The sequence below is a fragment of the Notolepis coatsorum genome, assembly GCF_963971535.1.
Source record: "Notolepis coatsorum genome assembly, chromosome: 4".
Taxonomy (NCBI): Eukaryota; Metazoa; Chordata; class Actinopteri; order Aulopiformes; family Paralepididae; genus Notolepis; species Notolepis coatsorum.
In genome coordinates this window covers 66387115-66413950 of record NC_140168.1, presented here as the reverse complement: position 1 = coordinate 66413950, position 26836 = coordinate 66387115, and the positions used below count along the sequence as shown (strand labels likewise).

Below are 26836 nucleotides of genomic sequence, written 5' to 3'. Positions count from 1 at the left end.
AACCCAATATTAAAAAAAAAACGTTTTTTTTTTTTTTTTTTTTTTAGCTCTTGGGGGCCACATCAAATGACGTGGCGGGCCGGATTTATTTGGCCCGCGGGCCGTGAGTTTGACACCTATGGTCTAGGTGATAAGTGCCGGCGACGAGTCATTTTTGTGTCATCGCGCCGGCACTTACCACAGCTTTGCATAATAATAGGATGCGCGCACTTCGGCCTCAGTGACGAAGCCCAAACGTTGTTTGACCGCGTATGCCCAGCACTGTCTGCACCCCTGCCTAACCCTAACCTTCTTAACCAACTAACCCTAACCTTAACCAACTAACCCTAACCTTAACCCTAACCAACTTCGAAAGAGTCGCCAAGCTTAACCAGTTTGTTAGGACATTGGCGCTAAAAAAAAACGTCAGTGGCCAATCAGATCGCGCAAACAAACCGAACGCGGAAGTGAAACTCCGTTGGGGAAAATATACAGGCAGACTGGCCCGATCCCCGGGTCGGTAGATGGCGGTAATGCCCCAAATCAGATGGTGGCCGACCGCCGTAAAACCCCAATAAGAAGAAGAAGAAGAACCCGGATGAAGCGGGAAACTTCCGACGGCTTGCGTCCACGATACGCTGGAGCGCTCTAGTATAACCTCTGGCCAGGTACATTTTCAAGTCATTTTTTTACGTCATTTCATATAAATAATATTGTACCGCGTGCTTGGTTGGAATGCGGTCGCTGTCTTTGGGTGTATAGCAAACGTGCGTGTTCCGTGTGCGCTAACTGGTGTACTTGTTGGAAGTTCTCGAAGAGCTAGCTCAGTTAGCTTATGGGCTGAACGAGGTTGAGATGTTGTCATGTTGTTGCTGTTTGGATGCTACTGTCATGACATGCCTTCCTGCTGTGATCCTGCCGAATCTGTAGCTTCGGTGGCTATCCTCATTCAAAACAAAGGGGCGCTTCTCTGCTTTTCAGATCCTAAATCTACACGTTGAACCATGGCTGCCACAACTTCTACACAAATCTGGGAACAGATAGGAGAAGGATTCGTGCATCATTATTACCAGCAGTTCGACGCCGATAGGAACAAACTCGGTGACTTGTATGTAAGTAGTAGCTCTATTGTCACTGTCCCTCTAAAGCACAACGCTGTTCCACTAGTAACTAGTCAGACACACTTCATTCAACGTTATGAATGGACCATATTAATAATCTAGACGAACGAATGACACTCCTGCGCAGAGCTGTCTCTCCGCCCGTCCCGCTACGTCACGTCCGGCTCAACACCGGGACACAGTGGAAGGTCGCCCAGCTCTTGTGGAGGAGAACGTGAAGCTTTTCTCTCAATGACATTGGGGTTTTAGTTAAGCCACAGCAGTTCCACAGTATATGCCATGATGATATTTATGATGAATTGAAAATGGGGGACCCTGATGTAAACAAGACGAAAGTCTTTCTCTGGTCTGCATCCCCTTAACAAATGTATGTAATTGAGCTGTACTGTACCCATTCTGCAATCTGTTATCAATCAGCCATTGCCAAGACACACTTTGATTGATTGATTGAAAAGTTTATTAACAGATTGCAGAATGGGTACAGTACAGTACAGCTCAATACATACAATTGTTAAGAGGATGCAGACCTGAGAAAGACTTTTGTCTTGTTTCCATCAGGGTCCCCCATTTTCAATTCATCATATGACACACACGACATACAGATAGACAGTACTGCTACATCTATACATTTATGACATACCAGATTTTCAAATACAGTACTGTTTGTGATACTAAAAAAATCCAGAAAAAGAGTGTATATACATTTCACATAGAAACTGTGCATTGGGGGAGGTTGGGTAGGTGGGGTGGGGCTGTACATTGGAGGTGGGGGGGGGGGGACACTGTACATTGGAATACTGACATACATTTGACATAGAAACTGTACATTGGAGGAGGTTGGGTAGGTGGGGTGGGGTTGGGTGGGGCTGTACATTGGAATACTGACAAAGCCATGCTTGGTCTTTATTGTACAATGGTACAATGACAACAGGGGCAGGGCCTCGTCAAATACAGCGTGGTAGACTATGTACCACTCTTCATACACCGTCATTTATTCAGGGACGTGATTGATTGATTGATTGAACATTTTATTAACAGATTGCAGAATGGGTACAATACAGTACAGCTCAATACACACAATTGTTAAGGGGATGCAGACCAGAGAAAGACTTTAGTCTTGTTTACATCAGGGTCCCCCATTTTCAATTCATCATAACGTATGACATACAGGTAGACGGTACTGTTGCATCTAGACATTTATGACATACCAGATCTACAAATATACAGTACTGTTTATGATACAAAAATAGTCTAAAAAGAGAGTATATACATTTGAGGGGGAGTTGAATTAGCGGGAGCATTTGCAATGAAGCCCTGATCCAGCAATATAAACGGCAGGAGAAAGAAAGAACACAAGAAGCATAAACAAACATGTTAACACTTTCAGTGCCAGCGATGAGAAATCTCTTCGTTTAATCGTTATTTATTTTATTAGCGATTTCCACATATTTCATCAATCTAGCCTTACGTTACCACTGGAACTCTCTCGGAGCTCGAATTGGGAAAATACCGCCCCCTATCGTCTCCGGATGATATTGCACTCCAGTGTATTCCAGTAAACTGAGTAAAGGGTGATTCATGTGGAATCTTTATTTTTTTCTGAAACTTTCAAAAAAACGAGCGTTTTTCAAAATGGTATAAAAAACGGAAATGAACCGATTTAAAAATAAAATAAAAAAAAATCCGTTTAGACAATGTTGACTGCAAACAAGTCATTGATAAGCGACGGGTGTATTAGACACATCATTTAAGATATAGTTTATGCGTTCACAAATATGATCGCTCTGTCATTGAATAGAGCGCTGGCACGCAACGGGGTACCTAGGCACTGCACTGCTGGCACGGAAAGTGTTAAAGAAGGTACTATAGAAATGTTTTTGTTGACTGCAAACAAGTCATTGATAAGCGACGGGCGTATTAGACACATCATTTAAGATATAGTTTATGCGTTCACAAATATGATCGCTCTTGTCATTAAATAGAGCGCTGGCATGCAACGGGGTACCTAGGCACTGCACTGCTGGCACGGAAAGTGTTAAGAAGGTGCTATAGATTTTTTTTTTATGTAGAGTAATCACGTAATTAAAAAAAAAAAAAAAATACATCCACAAAGCTTTTAGAAGTGTGTGGAAAGAATATACCGTACCTTTTCCTTCCAAAAAACTACTGATTGATGAATTTATGAAAACGTTTGCAGGTCCAAAATAAATGTTGTTTACATGTTGCATACATGTATCCCCTCCCTCCCCACTTCCCAATGAGGTCTCTCACATTTTACAATCACGTTGAGTACATACAGAAATAAGCATAAAACATATCAAATCACACGGTATGTAAAATGATAGCAATAAGACAACAAGACAAGGGTAGACAAAAGCAAGAATAATAAATCACTTAAAACATGTACAACTTGAAGGTTGGAGATCAAGGTCTTTTAAACTCTGCAACAGAGGGGAGAATCTCTCAAGCTTTTTACCCTGTTCCGAGCAAACTCGGGTGACCTTATGGGTCATGGTTCCAATTAAAACTCAGACTAGGCCGGGCATTTGGTCAAAAGGATTGCAACTTATACTGCAAACTTCCTTTAGTCTACATGATGACCATTGTTGTCATATTTTTGTATTGGAAAACATAGTTTCATGATATTTTGTTACATTGCTAGTTCTTGGTAGGGTTGAATGATTTGGAAACAATATCTAATTGTGATTATATTGCAATTGCGATATCATTTGCAATATTAGAGGGAAGATGGAAAAAAACAGTAATTATTTTCATTTGCATTGAAAGAACGGATGCAAACACATATAGTGTGATTATTGCTGGGATCTGTACCAAACAAAGATGTGTTTTTTTATTTTATTTTTAATTGTAAGCCTGTAGGATATGATTTGTAGTCCAGGACACCACTGTAGCATCACAATACATAATGTAGATGCAAACTACATCTTTGACAAATATTGCAGCCTCCTGCAATTTTGATATTGCACTAGGCCATATTGGGATTTTGATATTGCACTAGGCCATATTGGGATTTTGATATTGCACTAGGCCAAATTGTGGTTTTGATATTGCACTAGGCCAAATTGTGATTTTGATATTGCACTAGGCCATATTGTGATTTTGATTAATTGTTTGGCTCTTGGTAGTACTTTTTTTATTTTTTTATTGGTGTTTCATATCACAAACTAGCTCTACCTGCTCCTTTTGCAGACTGAAGAAGCCTGCTTGACGTGGGAAGGTGTGTGCTATCCAGGGAGGAAAGCAATAATCGAGAAACTAGCGGTAAGTGTGTTTACATTAGTGGTGAGGGCTACGTTTAAAAAATAATAGGCCTAACGGATGTGAAGTGCTCCATTGCAAATATGTCAATTGTCTACTGAAAATGACAAATACATATTCAATAACAAGCTGGGTGCTATTTTCAGAATGAAACACTTTTTATCTTGCATTTCTTTGTTTGTTTTATGTGTCCATTGAGTTTTGTGTGGTTATGACTTGTTGTGGAATATTTTAAATCAGCCATCCATGACAATGAACTGTAGACATTTAGACGAGTCAATTTGTATCAAAATATTCCACAACAGACTCGAGAGCAGTTAGGGTCAGTGCAGGCAGGACTTGTTTTTTTACTGCACATTTGTGGCTTGATAAATGTTGCACTTACTCTCTGTTAGTTTCTTGACTTAAATGGTAAATATTGCCACCTTTACTGCACCATCACCAGTCACCAATACTACTGTTGTGCATTCTGCTGCTCTGCCTGTAACATCACACTGTCAACACTACTGCAAGACCACCCGCATTTCATTGTATACCTGTATGCCGTGACAATTAAAACTCTTGACTTGACTTGACTGCCTGTAACATCACACTGTCAACACTACTGTTGTGTATTCTGCTGCTCTGCCTGTAACATCACACTGTCAACACTACTGCTGTGTATTTATTCTGCTTCTCTGCCTGTAACATCACACTGTTACCAACACTACTGCTGTGTATTCTGCTGCTCTGCCTGTAACATCACACTGTCAACAGTACTGCTGTGTATTCTGCTGCTCTGCCTGTAACATCACACTGTCAACAGTACTGCTGTGTATTCTGCTGCTCTGCCTGTAACATCACACTGTCAACAGTCAACAGTACTGCTGTGTATTCTGCTGCTCTGCCTGTAACATCACACTGTCAACAGTCAACACTACTGCTGTGTATTCTGCTGCTCTGCCTGTAACATCACACTGTTACCAACACTACTGGGCCCCGTTCCCCGTACCTGGCTAACTGAGTTAGCCGGATAATTTCCAGCATAGCCTGACTTAAGCCGGACCTTTCTGTTCCCCGGCGCTCGATTGTCTAAAATAAATCACCATGACAACAGATCAAAAAGTTTGAGCCTGGTCGAGAGCAGGGTTAAGTTTAGTTAGCTGGATGAACCATGGCCACGCCCCCGCAAAGAAAAGCCAGCTCGCTTCCTGAAATGATTCTCACAGTGTAGATCTGCATTATACCATTCTGAATTATGTTTCTGTGCTTCGTTTTCCTAGAGGGGGCTTTTGAAATGTATAATAATAGAACTAAATGCTGTTACCCAGTGTTCAGGGTAACAGAGCATGAGGTGAGGCGGACCTTTAAAAAAAGTGAATATCAGGAAGGCAGCAGGTCCGGACGGCATCCCCGGCCGCGTCCTAAAAGTCTGTGCCGACCAACTGGCCCCAGTATTCACTGACATATTTAACCTGTCCTTAGAACAGGCTGTCATCCCCACCTGCCTGAAGAAGTCCACTATTATCCCTGTACCCAAAAAATCCAAGCCTGCTTGCCTCAACGACTACCGCCCTGTAGCTCTCACCTCCATAGCCATGAAGTGCTTTGAGAAGCTAGTAAAGGGCTACATCTGCTCCTCCCTCCCCATCAACATGGACCCCCTGCAATTTGCATACCGCCCCAACAGGTCCACGGAGGACGCCATATCCCATGTGCTGCACACAGCAGCATCACACCTGGACAAGAGGCAGGGGAACTATGTGAGAATGCTATTCATCGACTACAGCTCGGCATTCAATACCATAGTCCCCTCCATACTCATAGCCAAGCTCAGGGACCTGGGCTTGGGCTATGACCTCTGCCAGTGGGTCTTGGACTTCCTGACTGGCAGACCCCAGGTGGTGAGAGCAGGCAACTGCACCTCCTCATCCATCACCCTCAACATAGGGGCCCCCCAGGGCTGTGTTCTGAGTCCCCTCCTCTACTCCCTGTACACACACGACTGTGTGGCTCAGCGGAGTAGCAATACAATCGTCAAATTTGCTGACGACACAGTGGTGGTGGGCCTGATCTCTGCCAACGACGAGAGGGCCTACCTGGAAGAGGTCAAGGTCCTGGCGGGATGGTGCCAGGAAAACAGCCTCTCCCTGAACGTCAGCAAAACAAAGGAGATGATTGTGGACTTCAGGAGGTCGGGGGTCAAGGACTACAGCCCCCTCAGCATCGACGGGGCACCGGTTGAGAGAGTCAACAGCTTCAAGTACCTCGGAGCCTACATATCCGAGGACTTGACATGGACCACACACATTAACAGTGTGGTGAAGAAGGCACGACAACGCCTCTACTTCCTCAGGCGCCTAAGGAAGTTCCAAGTCAGCCAGAAGATCCTTAAGAACTTCTACTCATGTACAATAGAGAGCATCTTGACCGGCAACATCACCTCCTGGTTTGGGAATAGCACTGCAAAAGACCAAAGCAGACTACAAAGAGTGACACGTTCAGCCGAACGCACAATTGGAGGGGGGCTCCCCACCCTCCAGAACATTTACCACAAGCGTTGCAAGGGGAAGGCTAAGAGAATTATTAAGGACTCGAGCCACCCGAACAACTGCCTCTTTGAACTGCTGCCGTCAGGCAAGCGATACAGGAGTCTCAAGGCGAGCACAGAAAGACTCAGAAGTAGCTTCTATCTCCAGGCCATCAGGCTGCTAAACGAACAATGAATGAACACTACACAACAACAACCACCAAACACACATAGCACACACATCCACACGCACACACTCACTTTAAACAAACACACTGTAGCACCCACTACACACACTTTATAGCACACACCCACTTTAAACAAACACACTGTAGCACCCACTCCCCACACTTTATATTTATGGATGAAGGATTGCACTACAACTCGTACACCTTACTGTAAATTGTACCTAAAATTGTACCTCATCCCATTTCTGCTTTGCACTAGATAGTACTGTACATTAGTACACTGCATAGTATTGTGTATTGTATATTATATGGTAACTCAGAACATTGTACATATGTCTATACCGAACACTGTGACCTCATTTTCTTCTTCTAAATTCATGCTATATTATGTTATTATGTTATTGATACTATCTTGTCTAGCACAGTCTCTGGAGCGTAACAGTAAGAAGCATTTTGTATGAAAGTATTCTGTACTTCTGTATGACAACTATTAAAGAACTTGAACTTGAACTTGAACTAATAAATCATATTCAGCCTATAGATTTACTTTGTCTAAATAAAATAATGCACGTCATATACGGCGCTCGGAGTGCGATACACGCTGCAGGCGCATTGCAAATGTGAATCCCGCGGGGATATTTTTAATGAATGAAACCTATCGGCCGTTTGGCTCTGATTAGTTTCATATATTCTCCGCTGTAGATTTGCTTAACGGAGCGCCCGGATTGTGTTTCATTCAAGCATAAAATTGAAGTGTCTATGCGTGGATTGTGGTTTTTGTGGATTATGAATTACGAGGACTCTGAGGATTGTTGAATTGTATCATCACTCACACGTTATTGTGATATTGTAACTGGGATTAAAATGTCTGAGATGCACTGTTTGACGGATTTGAGAAATTGAATGAGCCGTTGACGTCACATTAATGCATTTGAGAATAAAGAGATAAAACTTCATTCAAAAGAAAAATATTCGAAACGCGGGTCTCTTGTCCATTAATGGATACACAATGGATATATCTCGTCTGGCACAGTGGTCCAACGGCTAGTGCTTAATCCTGTCAACCGGGCGACCCGAGTTCGAAACCCCGCGTTTCGAATATAATTTTTTTGGAATATAATATTAATGATTATACGCAAAAGTAGCCTAGTTTTAAGTTAAAATATTATAAATCTACATGCATTGAGGATGTCATTCTTTATATAGCTCTAAACGTGCACCAAAGTATTTACATTGCAAAAAGAAGAAAAAGACTAGAAGGAGGGGGATTCGAACACGGGCCGTCTGCGTGAAAGGCAAAAGCGCAAACCGTCACACCACAGTGCAGATAAGTAAAATATCCACCATACATCAATCAATAGATAAGAGAGCCGTATCCTTATTCTGAAACAGTTGAACTAATTATTTTCGCTAGCAAGATCTCATTTGATTATTCAATGCATAAACCTACTGCCAGCAGGAACGTTTAAAGAAATATAATCTGATTGATTGGGGTAATGAGGGATTTAAAATTAGCCTATAGATTATGCATTTAACTTGTCTGCGAGGCTATTGAGCCGCCTGCAATCTGTTAATAAAGTTTTAAAACAATCAATCAATCAATGCCGTTATAAGATCAGGATTTCTGCGATCTACACCTGCTGTCTTTTCAACTGAAGCGGCCGCGCGCAATTATCCAGAGTCTCAAGTCTGGTTCGAGTTAACGAGACTGAATCAGTGTTCGAGGAACAGGAAAATCCCGGCTTCAAACATCGGGTTAACTGAATCTGGATAATGGGACTCTTGATCGACTTAGTTGAACCAGGTACGGGGAATAGGGCCCTGCTGTGTATTCTGCTGCCCTGCCTGTAACATCACACTGTGTCAACACTACTGCTGTGTATTCTGCTGCTCTGCCTGTAACATCACACTGTTACCAACACTACTGCTGTGTATTCTGCTGCTCTGCCTGTAACATCACACTGTGTCAACACTACTGCTGTGTATTCTGCTGCTCTGCCTGTAACATCACACTGTGTCAACACTACTGCAGTGTATTCTGCTGCTCTGCCTGTAACATCACACTGTTACCAACACTACTGCTGTGTATTCTGCTGCTCTGCCTGTAACATCACACTGTTACCAACACTACTGCTGTGTATTCTGCTGCTCTGCCTGTAACATCACACTGTCAACAGTCAACACTACTGCTGTGTATTCTGCTGCTCTGCCTGTAACATCACACTGTTACCAACACTACTGCTGTGTATTCTGCTGCTCTGCCTGTAACATCACCGTTCTCACTTAGCTCCTAAAACCAATGGACACAGGGAAACGAAACAAACAAACTCAGAAATGTACAATATACCTGCTCTAAGAGTTCCCTTGTCCATAAAATGGTACTCAACCCGTTAATGAATATGTATTTTCTGAGAATAAATTAGCTGTGTGCTCTGCAATGAAATAAGATGTTGTCCTGCCAACAACAAATCATTATGTGGCGTCAGTGTTTATATTGTGGCGGGTCGCCATGCATAAATCAATGTATGGGAAACACTGAGTTGCCCTATTTCACTTTTGTATCGCAATATTGCTTTGCACCGAGCGATGGAAAGGGGATTAAATTTAAAAAAAAAGTCTGGACATCCGCAAGGTTTCCTTGACGACAATGTGGAAGTTCAGGCTAATCGTTCTGAGAGCTAACGTCAGAACCTGGCTGGATGCTGGCTAACTAACGTGGCTAATCGTTCTGAGAGCTAACGTCTCTGCCTGTCTGGATGCTGGCTAACTAACGTGGCTAATCGTTCTGAGAGCTAACGTCTCTGCCTGGCTGGATGCTGGCTAACTAACGTGGCTAATCGTTTTGAGAGCTAACGTCTCTGCCTGGCTGGATGCTGGCTAACTAACGTGGCTAATCGTTCTGAGAGCTAACGTCTCTGCCTGGCTGGATGCTGGCTAACTAATGTGGCTAATCGTTCTGAGAGCTAACGTCAGAACCTGGCTGGATGCTGGCTAACTAACGTGGCTAATCGTTCTGAGAGCTAACGTCGGTACCTGGCTGGATGCTGGCTAACTAACGTGGCTAATCGTTCTGAGAGCTAACGTCGGTACCTGGCTGGATGCTGGCTAACTAACATGGCTAATCGTTCTGAGAGCTAACGTCTCTGCCTGGCTGGTTGCTGGCTAACTAACGTGGCTAATCGTTCTGAGAGCTAACGTCGGTACCTGGCTGGATGCTGGCTAACTAACGTGGCTAATAGTTCTGAGAGCTAACGTCTCTGCCTGGCTGGATGCTGGCTAACTAACGTGGCTAATCGTTCTTAGAGCTAACGTCGGTACCTGGCTGGATGCTGGCTAACTAACGTGGCTAATCGTTCTGAGAGCTAACGTCGGTACCTGGCTGGTTGCTGGCTAACTAACGTGGCTAATCGTTCTTAGAGCTAACGTCGGTACCTGGCTGGATGCTGGCTAACTAACGTGGCTAATCGTTCTGAGAGCTAACGTCGGTACCTGGCTGGATGCTGGCTAACTAACATGGCTAATCGTTCAGAGAGCTAACGTCTCTGCCTGGCTGGTTGCTGGCTAACTAACGTGGCTAATCGTTCTGAGAGCTAACGTCGGTACCTGGCTGGATGCTGGCTAACTAACGTGGCTAATCGTTCTGAGAGCTAACGTCTCTGCCTGGCTGGTTGCTGGCTAACTAACGTGGCTAATCGTTCTGAGAGCTAACGTCTCTGCCTGGCTGGATGCTGGCTAACTAACGTGGCTAATCGTTCTTAGAGCTAACGTCGGTACCTGGCTGGATGCTGGCTAACTAACGTGGCTTATCGTTCTGAGAGCTAACGTCGGTACCTGGCTGGTTGCTGGCTAACTAACGTGGCTGATCGTTCTGAGAGCTAACATCGGTACCTGGCTGGCTATCGTTCTGTGATTTGTTTACTTGGTAACACGGGTTGCTAAGGAATTTAGGTGCGAGGTTGAAAAGTGCAGTTTTAGGTTGATAGAACGGCCCTAATGTCAACGTGTTTCAATATAAGCGTTATGTATGGTGATTAGGGCTGACCTTCGAAGCTTTTTTTGGCAATCGAAGCTTCGGGGCCGAGCTTCGATTTTAATTCGAAGCTTCGAGATTTTTTTTTTTTTTTATCTTATGTTGTGGGACTTGTACAGCACTTTCATAAACGTTGTTGTTTTTAAATGTGCTCTATAAATAAAGTGGGTTGGATTAATTAATTAAGTAGCCCCTTTCGTGACTGAGCCAACAAGGTTTCACTCGGCTGTGTGATTTAATTCAAGGTGGATTGCTGTTGTCGTTTGAACAACTTCAGATTTCATGGGAACTACCAATCCCCCAAATCAAGAATGTTTAAGATGAATGAAGTAAGATTTTGATTATTTGAAATATGGCCTGTGTAGACTAAACTATGCACTATGTCAGTCTACAAGGTCCGGATTCTACATGGTCCGGCAATGTAGACCTTGTAGACTCCACTACAGACGGATTATCAGTGAATGTTCATGCATTTTTAAGAAGGGCAAGTTCCACAAAAAAACAAAGAACTCACCAAAACATCTCAGTAGCACCTTATCTAAATTTTTATTTCCTTTTATTTCCTATTTTGTTTATTCATCCCAGTATCTTTCTTTCTTATGTGTGGAATTCTACAAGGCATGTAGGTGTATATGTATTTGAGGATGATATCCTTCAAACAGGCAATAGTGATGATATAATTTGGGCAGTGCTGAGCTGGGTTACTTTCCTCCAGTGTATTTGTCCCCCGGCCCCACCCAATGGCCCCATGCGCACGCACGCACACACACACACACACACATTTACATTTAGTCATTTAGCTGACGCTTTTATCCAAAGCGACTTACAAGTTCTGTACGACAAGACAGCAAGAAGGGTACAACTCTATCGGCTGAGTAACAATGTTTATCAAAGTGTTGCGTGTTACAGTGTAGCGTGTAGGTTAGTTTATTAGGAAAAGTGCATGACAGTAAGGTTAGTCACGGTTAGATTTTTTTTTTCTTTTTTTAATCATTTCAGATAATGGTTGAAGAAGTGAGTCTTTAGTCGACGGCGAAAGATTGGATGGGATTCGGCTGTCCTAACTGGGATGGGTAGTTCTCACACACGCACACACACGCACACAAATCGAAGTTTTTTTTTATTTCTTTGATTTTTTTTTTTTAACTTCGATTTTTTTTTATGTTCGAAGCTTGTGCCATCGAACGAAGCTTCGAAGTATTTAAGACAGCCCTAATGGTGATAACAAGTATATTGTTAGCCCCCCCCTCTGAAAATGAAAGTCATACCGTCATATACCGTATACCGGGGTTACGGGGTATTATGTCAGCAAGGTATGACTGTATGAAAAAGAATTATACCGCCCAAGCCTTATCCACGATTTTCTTTTGGCTTCTGTTGGGAACCTTCAATAAACCAGTAGTAGATGATCATAATGATATATTGAGAATAGCATATTGAATAGTGGACCGAGGCAGCTCCCTTGTGGAACTCCAATGTAGATGTCATGTTTCTCAGAAGCATGACCTCCAAGCCAGCCTGACATAATATTTTCTCCCTTTGATATGTTTTGAACCAGTTGATGCATAGTCAGAAAGACCAGCTAACTTTTCAAGATGATTTATTATAGGGATGCCCCGATCACGTTTTTTGCCACCGATACCGATCGCCGTGAGCCATATCGGCCGATACCGATCCGATACCGATAGTTTTTGATTAAAAAAATATTAATTTAATTTTATATAAATCTTTTTTTTTTTTTTTTTTTTTATAAAATATATATATTATATAATTAGACTTGTACTTGTATTATCTGCGAGACATCGCCACCACGCAACAAGCTCCACTGTCTGTGTGTACTCTAGTAGCCTCCAGCTACGGCCAGGATTCTCCGGAGCTGCACCTGGACCCTATACTCGAGTAGCCTCGAGCTACGGCAAGGATTCTCCTGCGCTGCAGATGGACCCTATTGGTATAACGTTACTGTGGTCATATCACATTCAGCAAGCCCTCAGCTCGAATACGCATCGAATCAGTGTTATAAGACATTGATATCAGGAGCTATCTGTAGCTACTTCTAGCCGGATATATAACGTTAATACAACGCCTCAGTGAATTATTTAGTTCAATGGGACATTTCGTTTTGAACAGTGAACTAACTTGCGCTAACGTGAGCTAACAGCTAACAGGTATACACGTCTCTACTAGACTTGATTGAGCGTTTGTTGATGTCAGGAGCTATCGGTAGCTGGCCGGCTAGATACCGTTCGGTTAGACAATGCCTCATCATGTATTAAACTAAAAGTGAATAGTTGACTGGGTCATTTTGTAACGGTAGCTAAGCTAACGTTAGCTCAGAGAGACGCTGTCCTCCCGTGTCCCGTCCCACTAGACTACTGGACCCGTGTTTACATGCGTGCGGGAGGGGCTGGAGGGATGAGCAGACGCCGCACAGCTCCCGGTGTCTGAGACAGAACTCAGCGGCAGCGAGTGAGATCGGCTTTGACGATCGGCGAAAATAAAGCATTATCACCGATCACCAATCGCTAGGGATGGGTACCTTTCACATTTGAACCGATACCGGTACCGGTACCTGTGAATCGATACCGGTACCCAACGGTACCTTTTTTCGGTACTTAAAAAAAAAATATATATATATTCTTTTTTTTACTTTTTTTTTTTTTTTACTTTTTTCTTTTCATGTCAACGTTCACACGCACAATATATGCTTACCTAGGATTTGACTTGATTCAACAACAAAGCAGTCGGAGCAATGACAAGCCGAAAACTGTCGAAATTTAATTTACCTACCTCAGTCGTAAAAAAAAATCCAAACTTCAAATAACTACAATTTCGACAGTTTTCGGCTTGTCATTGCTCCGACTGCTTTGTTGTTGAATCAAGTCAAATCCTAGGTAAGCATATATTGTGCGTGTGAACGTTGACATGAAAAGAAAAAAGTTTAAAAAAAAATAATAAATTTTTTTTTTTTTTATTTATTTATTTATTTTTTTTCGGTTTCTCACTTGATTCGATACTCGGTAGTACCGACGTGTTTCGGTTCGGTACCTCAAAAGTACCGAATTCGGTACCCATCCCTACCAATCGCACATTTATACTGATTATCGGCCGATAACGATCGGTGGCCGATCGATCGGGGCATTATTAGGATATCACGGTCAATCGTGACAAATGCTGCACTTAGGTCTAAGTGGACAAGAATTGAGACTTTATTTGCATCCGAGTTTAGTTTGGTGTTATGGCTGTGGTATATTCTGAAGCCTTATTGAAATTCCTCCATGTTGATGTTCTCTTAAAGAAATGATTTTATTTGGACTGAGAATCTTTTCAAGTATCTTGCTAATGAATGGAAGGTTGGATATCGGCCTATAGTTGGTCAGTACATTACTGTCTAATTTGGGTTTCTTTAGTAAGGGTTTTACAGCTGCTGTATTTAATGCATCTGGGAAGAAGCCTGTTGGAAGCGATGTGTTTATAAACTCTAGGACATGATTTGAGACACTTGCGAATATCCACTTAAAAAAGCTGTAGGCGTCAGTACAGGAAGTGGAGGAGTTACATTCCATGCCAGTTTGGAATGCTGGCTGTGATTGATGTTATTGAAAAATAATGCTAATGTAAGTTCTTCACATTTCGATGCAGAGGCCTGCAGAGGGGTGGGGGCAGTATTTAGCTGGAGTGTTCTAGAGTTTCCAGATTTCTCTGTGATAATCTTAGAAAAGTAGTCCTTTCTTAGTAGTCATGGCTTCTTTATATATATCGTAGTGAACTGTGAGCTTCGTTTTCCTCCATTTTCGTTCAGCAGCTCTACAGATTCTTAGTCTGACCAACACTGCTATTGTTTACCCATGGGGAGACTTTGTCAGTCGACTTCTTTTTGATCTTCAGTGGACCGACAGCATCCAGTGTAAATGATAAGGTGTTGTTGAGATTTTCAACCATGCAGTTTAAAGAGCAGTCCAGGCTGGATGGTTTAGATAGTCTCATGATATTCGAGAACATTTCCTCTGCCATGTCATCTAGTACCCTTCCTCTAACTACAGTCTGTTTTGGTCCTAGTTAAGATTAGGTTAGCATACAAAAAATACACAGATAAAGGTAATTCGATAACTGACACTTTATCAATGATGTTTTTATCTTCATCAATCAAAACAATCATCATTATCAAACGTTGTCGTTATCACTACGTCCAGAGTCGGAGTCAGACCATGGGTTCATTTACATGTTTGGTAAGCTCAAAGCTGTCCAATAGCCTTGGGGTCATTCTTCTTATTAATATGAATATTCAGATCTCTATGTAGGAATAATCTTATCTAATGATGCCTAGTGAGAAATAGTGATGAGTATTTTGGTGGTTGGTATAATGTGATGATGAGCAAAGATGGTTCAGCTTTGAGCTCAATAGCAAGGTATTCAAATGATGTAAATTCACCCAGGTCAATGTCATTACATACAAACATTCACCCAGGTCAATGTCATTACATACAAACATTCACCCAGGTCAATGTCATTGCATACAAACGATGTGGATAAAACTACAACCAACGTCTCAAAGAGAAGTCTGGTCACTCCACCGCAACTAACGAGACCTGACCCATTCTATATATGCACCATCCAGTGGTTTCTGCCATAGAGTCCTTAGTTACCATGGCAACCATTCACCGCAAAGATGTTGATAAATTGTATGCATCTTTAAAACTCACATTTCACATCAAAATGCAGTGGATTATAATTTCACTCAACAATGTAAAATAACATTTATATGTTTATGTTTTATACGTTTGTTTTGTAGTTTCGATGTTGTCGCCATCTTTAGCATTACGGATTTCTCCATTCAAAACTCCCGGAACGCTCCCTCTCATTATAGACACTCCATTCAACATCGAATTCCCGAGGTTTGAAAGCTGACATTTTTACAGAATCAACCTTTTGCATCATTGAACTATGTAATACGTTTTGAATCCCCCCCCCCCTTTTTTTTATCCACTTTTTCTCCCATTTTCTATTTTTCTCCCATCCCAATTTCGTATCATCCAATTCAATCCTCCCCTGTCTCGAACGCTGTTTCTTGCCTCCCACAAGCCGGCTGCAATGTGGACTAAGTCATACATAGCACGAGTCCCCTCCGATACTCGAGGTAACAGCAGTCGCATCTTTTCACCTGCGCGGCGTGATATTTCAGCGTCGGGGGTCTGCGCTTTGGAGGGGCGCCGCCCCCATCGCTTCCTGATTCTACTGCGCAGGCGCACCAACCGACCTGTAGGAGTCGCTGTCCACAACGCTCTATCCCCACCCATCAGTTTCCCACCCCCTAATACTGCCAATGTGTATTAGTACGGATGACCAGCTAAACTGAAAGCAATGTGGAGCGCTGGGCTCGAACAGGCGAACCCAGCGTCTCCAGTATTTGTGGTGAGCGCCTTGCCCACTGCACCACGTAGCCCCCCCCCCCCCTTTTTGATCCCATGGTGTAAAGCAGTGTTTTATATTGTGATGTAAAAGTGAAATGGGGCATTTGAGGTAGAGCGTGTGGTAAGACTATTCACCCCTGGATTTATAGGCGGTAGTGCCACCATAGCTCTTTCATTAGTACAACTTGTCAGGCTACCAGTTAGCAGTACTCTAAATAGACCATTAAATGCTGGAGGCTTAACAATGGCACAGTGGTGCAGTAGTTAGTAGTGTTGCCTCACAGCACGAAGGTTCAAACCCCAGCAGGGGGCCTTTCTGTGTGGAGTTTGCATGTTCTCTCCATGTGTTTGCATGGCTTTTTTCCAATTACTCTTTGTTAGGGGAGACATTTCTTGAATTTTGGCCTTAAAGGTAGACTCTGTAATGCTGTCAAAACAGTGACCCCTTGGTTGAAGGACCCCTGCTTGGTGTTACACTTTGTTTACATGTTTTGGTTGGAGTTTAGCAACTCATTATACTGTACATACGTTATACCTCCCCAACTCTCACACATCAGACCAAAACAAAACATGTTAAAGTGCATGGGTCTTTTGTCTATAAATCACTGTTTAACAGTATTACAGATTCTACCTTTTTAAAATCCAACGTCCAATTGAATCTGGATGTGGTCAATTGTTAAGCTTTTAACAGCTACCCACTTGGAACTTGTTGGCATGTTAACAGTTAAGCCCATTCCCAACATTCAGACAACTTGGGTTTGAAAGGGATGATCATCCAATCAAAAGTCTCCCATGTTACCGTGACGGTAAACCTGGTCTCCCTTCCCTTCCACAGAGCCTGCCTTTCAAAGTCATTCAACACAGTATCACAGCAAAAGACTACCAGCCTACACCGGACAGTTGCGTCTTTATCATGGTGATGGGACAGCTAAAGGTGAGCTTTGTACCCAAGTCAGTAATCCGGCCCCGGTGTCTGTAGCTAGGGGTCTTTCACACACTTTCAACCTCTTCCGCTGTTCTAGAAATTATGGAAACATTGCCAACATTATGAGAAATGCGCTTACCGTCTTCTCCAGAGTCGGACAAGAAGGTGGATACAAATTTCCTCTCTGTGCGTTCAATAGAAAGCTATCTGGCTGCAAGCTAGCCTAGCTTAGCACAAATGAATGGAAGCCGATATGGACCAGCTAGCCTAGCTGTTAGCCAAAAACACCTCTCAGAGTTTTAAGCTAGTGGTCTGTATCTGCTTCCATTCATTTGTGCTAAGCTAGGCTAGCTTGCAGCCGGATAGCGTTCTACTGAACGCAGAGAGAGGAGAACGGTATCCATCTTCTTCATCTGACGCTGGAGAAGACTGAGAGCATTTTCCATAACGGTGTGTTCCGTTAACAAAATATAACGGAAAATGCACCGCTCTGTGTTTGCATAATAGTGAACAGGAAGGAGATGTTTTATATTTTCTTCTGAATTCTCAGGGATTCAGAACAGTCAACAGGGACTGTTCCTTACGAGTGTTGTTCACAAGTCAATATATATATGATATCCCATGTGGTGTTTTTGCCATCTCTCAATCAATCAATCAATCAATCAATTTTTTTTAAATTTATATAGCACATTTACAACAGTTGTGACTGTACCAAAGTGCTTCACAGATAAAACATAGGGCAAAGAAGAAAATACATATACAAAGCATATACTAAATATAAAAGTGCAAATACAAATAAGTGCAGGGGTTCAGATAAAAACAAAAGAAAAGTAGAATACAAAATAAGGCATAAAATGACTAAAAGTAACGACCTAGGAGGCAGGCTCAGCTCTGGTCAAAGGCCAGGGAAAATAGATAAGTCTTAAGCTGGGACTTAAAGACATCAAGGGTCTGGGCTGACCTGATATGGAAGGGGAGGCTATTCCACAGTTTAGGGGCAGCTATCTGATGGGTTTGTTTTGGTTTTTCAGCGTAATGATGGCTTGCTTCTCTGATAGTGACAGCTCTTTGGACCTCATTAAGAGTAGATGGCAACAGATTCCAAATGCAAATACTACACTTTAAATGAACTCTAGACCTTTTATCTGCTCTTCCTTGTAAAGGGACTTTTGTTGTAATCCCTACACTGGATTTGGATGTAAATACCCTCAAATTAAAGTCTGCACTTAAATCTCATCTTGATGGTTTCATTTTAAATCCATTGTGGTGGTGTACAGAGCCAAAATGATGAGAAAAGAACGAAAGCTTGGTAGCTGCACAGATTGTTTTAGCCACAAGTTTTTTGGGGGGGGGGGGGGTGTACATGCACATACATGTACAACAACATTGAAATAGGCAGCAGAAACCGAAATAAAGATATTATTTTCTCTTTTTACGTTATTTACATGTCTGACTTTACAGTTGGAACTTTTTTTTTTTTTTTTAAATGTTCTCCCTTATGGAATATTATTTTAGTTTCTAACTTCAGGCAATTGTAATAATAATGTATAATACATTTAAAAAAAAAAAAAAAAAAATATATATCACTAAATACTGCAGTATTTTAATACAAATGTAAACTAGGAAATCAATGTGTGTCACAGCAGGCCACTCGCCACTGCAGTCATTTGACCAGGCTGTAGTAGCCAGCGCTACTACAAGGTATATGTGCTTCTTCACTGTGGTACGCTGGAGGGGTGGGAGGTAACATCAACTCAAGAGACACTTAACAAACTGAACAAGCTGGTGAGGAAGGGAGTCGAACTGGTAGTGGGAGTCAAACTAGACCCCCACACTACAAACCGCCTCGGACAGTCCTTCATGCCAGTAACCCACCTGCTACTAACGGCTGGAGAACTGTTAGGACTGTCTGACTCTTAACTACTAAACACTGCATGGACTCCAGTGCAGTATCCTACTACATTATGGACCATGTATACTATTATCACTATTATTACTGAATGATTGAATCGTGCCTTTCTACCACTATTATTACTATGTTCTATGTGCAGATTACTATTGCTATTATTACCTGTTCTGCCTGTAGTACTGTACCTCCCCTTCCCTCCTCCCCGATAGACCACTGCACTTCCGCGTTACATTGAGCTCATGGGAGAGAGAGCGGGGGGAGAAAATGAATGAATGTGGATGAGAGTGGTTGTAGCTACGGCTGTGGGGGTGCGGGAGAAATGATCCAAGTCTCCTGAACACGGAGAGACCAATCCCAAGTCGATCACTTTTCCGCACCTACTCCCGAACTCTGCATGCGCAGATTGATAAACCTAGATCTTTGGACAATTCAGAGAGACTCCGTGGGCATTCTGCGCATGCAGAGTTCGGGAGTAGGTGTGGAAAAGTGACTATAGCTCGGCCGAGAAAGTGCACATTCATTTTCTCCCCCCGCTCTCTCCCATGATTTCAGAATACTGGAAGTGTTGCGGTGGTCTATGCTGCTATGACACCTGAATCTGACTTGAATTCCAGTAGTACAATCATCCTCTGGCCCAAGTACGATGCTAATCTAGAGTTCTCTGGTCTGCCTGGGTGCTTTAAAATGGTCTTAACTATTTCTTCTATGTTGCAATTAGGGTTGGATACCGTTCACATTTGAACCGGTACCTGTGAATCGATACCGGTACCCAACGGTACCGTTTTTCGAGACTTTAGTCTACCTACCTCCGTTGTAAAAAAAAAATTCCAAACTTAAAATTATTTATTTAGAACAATTTGTTAATATATATTGCAGCGAGCGTTGTCTACATCTAGCTTTGTAAAGTGTAACCACACTTGCAACCGTTTTCTGCTTGCCATTGCCCCAACTGCTTTGTTGTTGAATCAAGTCAAATCATAGGTAAGCGTGTATTGTGCGAGTGAATGTTGACGTGAACGTGCGGCACACTTCATAGGTTTCGTTTCGCGGTAAACGTTGATGTCATCGGATTACCGGTATTTTTTTTTTTTATATAATTTGGCACCGGTGTATCTCACGTGAGCGGTATTCGGTAGTGGTGGGGGGAAATATCTATACAGTATAGTATCGTGATATTTTGTGTGGCGATACTGTATCGATATTTTATTATGCACATTTTTTTCTACTTTTTTTTTTTGAAGTTGCATTGTTCATTTCAATACCTGTAATAGTACAGTAGTCCACACACACGCACATGTGTGCATTCAGTTAAGTTGGAACATGACTGTAATACAAACAGTTTGTCAGGTACATGCAACACAGATTAGTGTTGACATCTGTCTGCTTGAGAAAATACCATTTGCTGCAATAAAAATTATTGAAGTGAGATGAACAGACTGAAATCTAATAAAAAATGTATTAGATAAAACATGTTGACAAAGTTTTACTTTGCAGTTGAAAAAAGGTAATATATCTCAATATTAATATCGCAATACTCAGCATATCGCAATATATTTTTAATCTCAATACTATCGTATTGTGACTTAAGTATCGTGATAATATTGTATCGTGAGGCCTCTGGTGATTCCCACCCCTAGTATTCGGTAGTACCGACGTGAATAGGTCGGTACCCTTAAAAGTACCAGATTAGGTACCCATCCCTAGTTGCAATAACCTCTGTTTTTGCGGGGAAATGTCCAGGCTGCAAAGTAAGCATGTTCTATGTAACACTCCAAAAATGTAAACATGCTTCTCATTTATTTAAAAAAATAATAAAGGTTTGCAGCGGTGTGCCTTAAATAATGTTTGGCAGACCGAACTGACTGAAAAATATAGGCTACATTTGTCAAAGTATTAACTTGGTGCAAACAAACAAAATAATTAAACCTTTCTATTTTTGTGGCCACATTATAGGCAAAGGCCATCAACACAAAGTATGCATAGCTCAACCAGCACTAGACTTTCCTTTCTTTAAAATAAACACAAAAAAACAATGTCAACAATGTTTAAATTCCCTGATTGTCAGTTCTTAATGGAAAGATTAGTTTTCCGCTTGAAATTAAAGTGCAGTATTTGAAATACAATGAAAGGAATATGGCTGGATTTCTTATCAAAGGGAAAAGTGTCACTGTTATTTAAAATAAACAAACAAATTAGAAGGCCATCAATATAAATTGCAGCATACATCAAACTAACACACACACTGTACTGTTTCAAAACAACACTGCTCTGTTCATTCTATTTTTAAAATACGTACATTGTCTGTCTACATTTATTTAGACTAACATTATTTAAATATTGAGTGCAACTGTGGTGGATTAACGTAATTCTGTGAGTTGGAACTATCTATGGGTTGGCGGGTCCGTACGGACCGTTTAGCGTGTGGGACCTTCTCGACTCTAACGTTACCGGAGTTGAATCGAGTTGATAACATGCAGTGGAAAAGCGGCAATAGTCCCGGTTGGAGTTAGTAAACACAAAAAAAAAATCGTAATGAAGATTGGTTTATAATATATTGCGCTTGCCATTTCAAGCCGGCGCGTCACCTCTCCCGGCCAAACGAAGATTTTTTTTGCTCATCCCATGAACCGTACAATACACACACGCCCCAAACCGGGGAGGTCGTGCCGAACGGTGTACGGTTCGAATGCATACCGTTCCACCCCTAATGGTCGCCTCTGCCGTTGGTGTGTGAGCGAATGGGTAAATGTGAGGAAGAAATTGTAAAGCGTTTTGGATAAAAGCACTATATAAATGCACCCATTTACCATTTTGTCTCCCCAACAGGCAGACGAGGATCAGGTGATGGGCTTCCAGCAGGTATTCATGTTGAGGAACTTCGAGGGCAAGTGGGCGTGCACGAACGACATGTTCCGCCTGGCGTTACACAACTTTGGAGTCTAGCGGTCTGGAGTTCTTTTTGTCTGCTCGCTCGCCTTTCAGGACGTCGCCTTTTTTGATATGACATTCATCTATTAATATCTGTTCAGTGTATGTTTTTTTTATTCTGGTTCCGCAATGATTATTTGTATGTCAAGCTCATGTGTTTACAGTAAATGTTTCAATTACTCTGTCCGTTTTTGACAGTTACTATGAGTGCCTACTAGTAGTCGCCAAAGATAACGACAGTTGTCCCAACAAGTTTCCACTTGAATACGGTCCAATAAATGAATTTATAAGTCCAAAAAACTTGTGTCACCCTTTCTCTATTGTTCATACCCAATGCACTAGGGAACAGAGTTAATTATACACCATAATAATAACAACTCCTTAAAATAACCGTATTAATTGAATAATAATTAAGATAAATTAAAGAAATTAAGTAGAATTAGCATGAAGGGCGAAACCCAGAATTTGCCATTATTAAAATATATAAACATAGAACAAAAAGTTTGGAAATTTGTTTTTGGTAGATTATTTTTCTGTTGTACAGTAACAGTGCTTCTTGGCAATACATTTTATACCGTTGGAAATCCTGTTTATTTACCCTTTAAATGGTGCCCCATTTGTAAGGAACATGCATTTGTGGGATGAGCAGCACAGCCGAGTATGTGGGTTGCGCCCATGAAAAATGTGGCAAATCTTATTCAAACTGCTTATTCTGCTGTTTCTATTGACTCTTCTTTCGTGTTGTTTAGTGAATTGGATGATTCAAGTCTATCCGTAACAAGGAAGAAAGTAGACATATTGGCAATTTTACAATTAATTAATTTAACAAACAGTCAGAAGCCTCAGTAGCGTGTGGAAGAACCATACACAGCCGCAGCAGCCTGGCCGATATGGACCTCGATCGGACCTTCCTACGCTGAGCTATGGTCACTTTTCCGCACCTACCCCCTACCAGTGGCCATCTCATATCTCCAGTCTGGGACCAAACTCCATCCTCCGAGATGACGACGCTCGCCCCCACAGAGCAGGTTTATCAGAGACTACCTCCAGAATTTGGGAGTAGAGAGAATGGAATGGCCTGCCAACAGTCCTGACTTCAACCCAATTGAACACTTGTGGGATCAGCTTGGGCTTGGTTCGTGCTCAGTGTGACCAACACAACCACGTTGGCTGACTTGCGACAAATCCTGGTTGAGGAGTGGAATGCTACCCCACAGCAGTGTGTCACCACGCTGGTGTCCAGCATGAGGAGGTGCCAGGCTGTTGTGGCTGTGTGTGGTTCAACTTCTTACACACGCTACTGAGGCTCCTGACTGTTAAATGAATACATTTTAAAATTGCCAATATGTCTCGTTTCTTCCTTGTTACTGATAAGACTTCAATCATCCAATTCACCAAACAAGAGTCAATAGCAACTGCAGAATAAGCTGTTTAAAACGTAAATAAACAGGCTTTCCAATGGTATAAAATGTATTGCCAAGAAGCATTGTTACAACAGAGAAATAATCTACCAAACACAAATTTCTGAACTTTTTGTTTTATGTTTATATATTCTAACCCCTTAATTTAAATGTATACATGGGTATATACAAGTAGCAGTATGCATGCATATCCAAACCAAGAGGGCAGGTACTGAGCTGAAAGCAAATACTGAAAATAAACAGCTTGCACACGGTTTATTTATTACTGAAAATAAATAGACTGCTCGCACACTGCATGGCTTCATGTTAATAAGGGGTCTGCAATGTTTTAAGTACCCCTTGACTTTAAGGAGCGTTAATAAAGTATTAGGGATGACTGTTCCTTAGTGCTGGTTGAGAATTGTGGAGTCGTTTTGTTGAATAGCCAGTAGAGGCGCCATAGCTCTAATCGGATGCTTCTCCGTTTAAAGAGATGACTTCAGTTGAATGACTGCGACATTGGACATACAACAGCAGCGCTGCAGTTCTCCGTCACTGTGTATGAAATGGATATGAATGTACGCCCGCTGTCCAGCGGTTGTCAGGTAGGGTACATTATGTATATACCCTTGTAGAATGTGGTTTGAAATTAGTGTTGTGCGCCTGGTCAAAATCGTATACGAAATGTATCCATGATAAAAATAATAGTAATAGGTTTTGTCCATAGTTATTAAATACCAAATATACACTATACGTTAGATTAAAGGGCGGAATAATCTTCCCTTTGTGAAATTGCTACAATGTTGCTGACATTCAAAGCTGCTCCAGTAGTATGTGTGTTCTCGGATGGGGACACTTTGGTGTTTAAACCACTGCCTTGGGTTAAACTCAGTCTGATTGAAGAGTACATGTTTAATTTGAATGATATCTCATAATTAAATATTTTGCATACCGGTATTCACTCCAATGCCCCCCAACATACTTTTAAACGATTACCACAATGTCGTCTCATTGTTTTGAGTCAGGACATTACCGAAGTGCGCAAGCGTGGTGACCTGTGTTTACATCACAATTTAAAGGCACACTCTGCACTTACAAAACTGCCCAACATGTATTTTTGTGTTGTCCACATGGGACTCTGGCGAGCAGATTAATTAGGTTACTGATGTCGAAATGTGTACTAATAAGCAGTTTATAACCACACATGGTATCTTCTAGCTACTCACCATTATCTCGCTAGATGTTCCCTGTGTTAACACTTCCTTTGCTCAAACCTCCTTCCAATGTCCTGCTCCCAGGAGTTGGAACGAGATGCAAAAGACTTTGAAAATTGACAAATTGATCCCCCTCACTACTTTTTAACTACTGTTCAGCTTCATGTATTACATACCTTGTAATTTTATTTGGTTGTTTGTTTGATGTGTGTTTTAATTAATTCCCTTGATGTATGTATTGCCTGTACCAGGTACCAAAGCACCTCAAAGGCGCTAAAAACAAGATTACAAACATCACAAAACAAACTAGTCAGACTACTACTTGACCTTACCCCTAGAACCCACCTCACCCCTGCACACTTTGACAACCTAGGATGGCTTAGAGTAGACGACAGAGTACAGCAACTTGCAATGGGCCTGGTCTACAAGATACACTATACGACTAAGGTACCCATGTACATGTCAAAATACTTCCCAAAGGTCAGTGAATACCACGACCACAACACCAGAGGAAGCTCAACAAATCATGTTAAACCCAGATTCAGCTCAAACAAGGGACTAAACACGTTTCGCAATTATGCCACATCAATGTGGAACGCCCTACCCAAAGCTGTAAAGGAATGTGAATCCCTCCCTACCCACATTCAAAACCGTTTTTGCCGCACAAGCACGAGTTAACTCGTGATTCGATTCCACCCGTTGAGGACCAGAGCCACGAGTTAACTCGTGGCGAGTTGTTATTGTTTTATTCCATATTAATAACGCTATTAACGTCCGCGATCGACTTGCAGGACCTACCCACATATTTGATTTTCGAAACATGCAATACCGGCCAGATCCGCTTAGGGGCGCCATCGCTCCACTGCAGTATCATTGAGGGCGATTGAAAATTCTTTTTACTGTCTGTGGGCGGATCATATGAGCCTCGGTTCCAAACGAACACCCTCCATCTTTGATCCCGTTACCGAACGCATATTTCAGCCTGGAATAATGGGATTTATGATTAGCCAATGGACATATCGATCTACCAGATTCCGATGACTAATGACGAAATGCTGCCGGCGATCACATGACCTGACGGTAGGATACTATTCACCCAAATTACAGCTGGATTGGACATTGTTTTAAAACGTAACGTGATCGATCAGTGAAAATGGTATATTGAACGCACACTGTATTGCTAATCAATAATAGTAATCGGCGTTCCCCGCCGCCCCCATTTCATCCATAGATGCTGTTACAAAGGGTCAGATTAAACCGAATATATATATTTATTGCCTGAGATCCCATGTATAATATTTGCATATCGTTTGATATCCCTTGTATATTCTTTGTACAATATACGGAATATCCCTTTACCTGGTAGCAGGACAGACCATAATATTCGTTCTCCTATTGGAAGCGATCCCCCGGCGCCACTGCCTTACCCCCTAGAGCTGACTTCAAAGGTACCGACGAGATATGTCTGTACATGCCCAGCGTCTGCCCATGAATACGGCTACTGAAATACGAATGGTACTATTTGTTCACAGCGCATATATATATGGCGCAAGTAAAGTAGAACTTTCTCTTAGCCTCTTAGTCCATTGTCCCGTTCAGTCTCGTTCAGTTCCAGTTATCCAAGCAACGTCTCACCCACTACGCAACGTGGGCAGAGCAGGGCTCGCATTGCCCCAAGATAGAGCCTCGTGTTATCCTAGTACGTTGGTTTAACGTATCGTTCTCTATTTATTAGTAAAGCCTTCATTACGAGTCAAAGACCACGTGGAGTGAGTAATTGTGCGTCTACATAGAGCACTTATTGCCCGTGCTAATAGTATAGTAACGTCAAGTTCAACCGTGCACTACCGCACCGGAGGATATCTACACCGGACCAGCAGCACCACGGAGGATTTACACCCCGCCAGCAGTGCCACTTCCCGGCAAGGATTATTATTCTTCAT

The 26836-nt window shown here is 42.1% G+C and overlaps 2 protein-coding genes across 2 annotated transcripts in view; both read left to right on the top strand.

The window, feature by feature from the left end:
• The first annotated feature begins 579 nt into the window (after positions 1-579).
• LOC311226315 (nuclear transport factor 2-like) lies at positions 580-22573 on the top strand. Its single transcript, XM_084311731.1, has 5 exons — positions 580-647; positions 961-1091; positions 4311-4382; positions 17353-17451; positions 22178-22573. Exons 2-5 carry the CDS (start codon positions 984-986, stop codon positions 22292-22294), a joined length of 396 nt encoding a protein of 131 aa, XP_084167857.1. The 5' UTR covers positions 580-647; positions 961-983; the 3' UTR covers positions 22295-22573.
• A 1614-nt stretch (positions 22574-24187) lies between these two features.
• The window catches only part of rrm2b (ribonucleotide reductase M2 b), a 50287-nt gene continuing 47638 nt past the window's right edge, over positions 24188-26836 (top strand). Inside the window, exon 1 of the mRNA XM_084312399.1 lies at positions 24188-24284. Coding sequence (XP_084168525.1) covers positions 24246-24284 — 39 coding nt within the window. The 5' untranslated portion in view covers positions 24188-24245. The remainder of the gene's footprint in view (positions 24285-26836) is intronic.

What these genes read in the sequence shown, in the direction of transcription:
- LOC311226315 (XM_084311731.1), top strand. Translation starts at nt 984, where the DNA reads ATGGCTGCCACAACTTCTACACAAATCTGGGAACAGATAGGAGAAGGA. An exon ending in ACAAACTCGGTGACTTGTAT is followed by an intron (nt 1,092 to 4,310) that starts GTAAGTAGTAGC and finishes CTCCTTTTGCAG; the next exon opens with ACTGAAGAAGCCTGCTTGAC. An exon ending in TGGTGATGGGACAGCTAAAG is followed by an intron (nt 17,452 to 22,177) that starts GTGAGCTTTGTA and finishes TCTCCCCAACAG; the next exon opens with GCAGACGAGGATCAGGTGAT.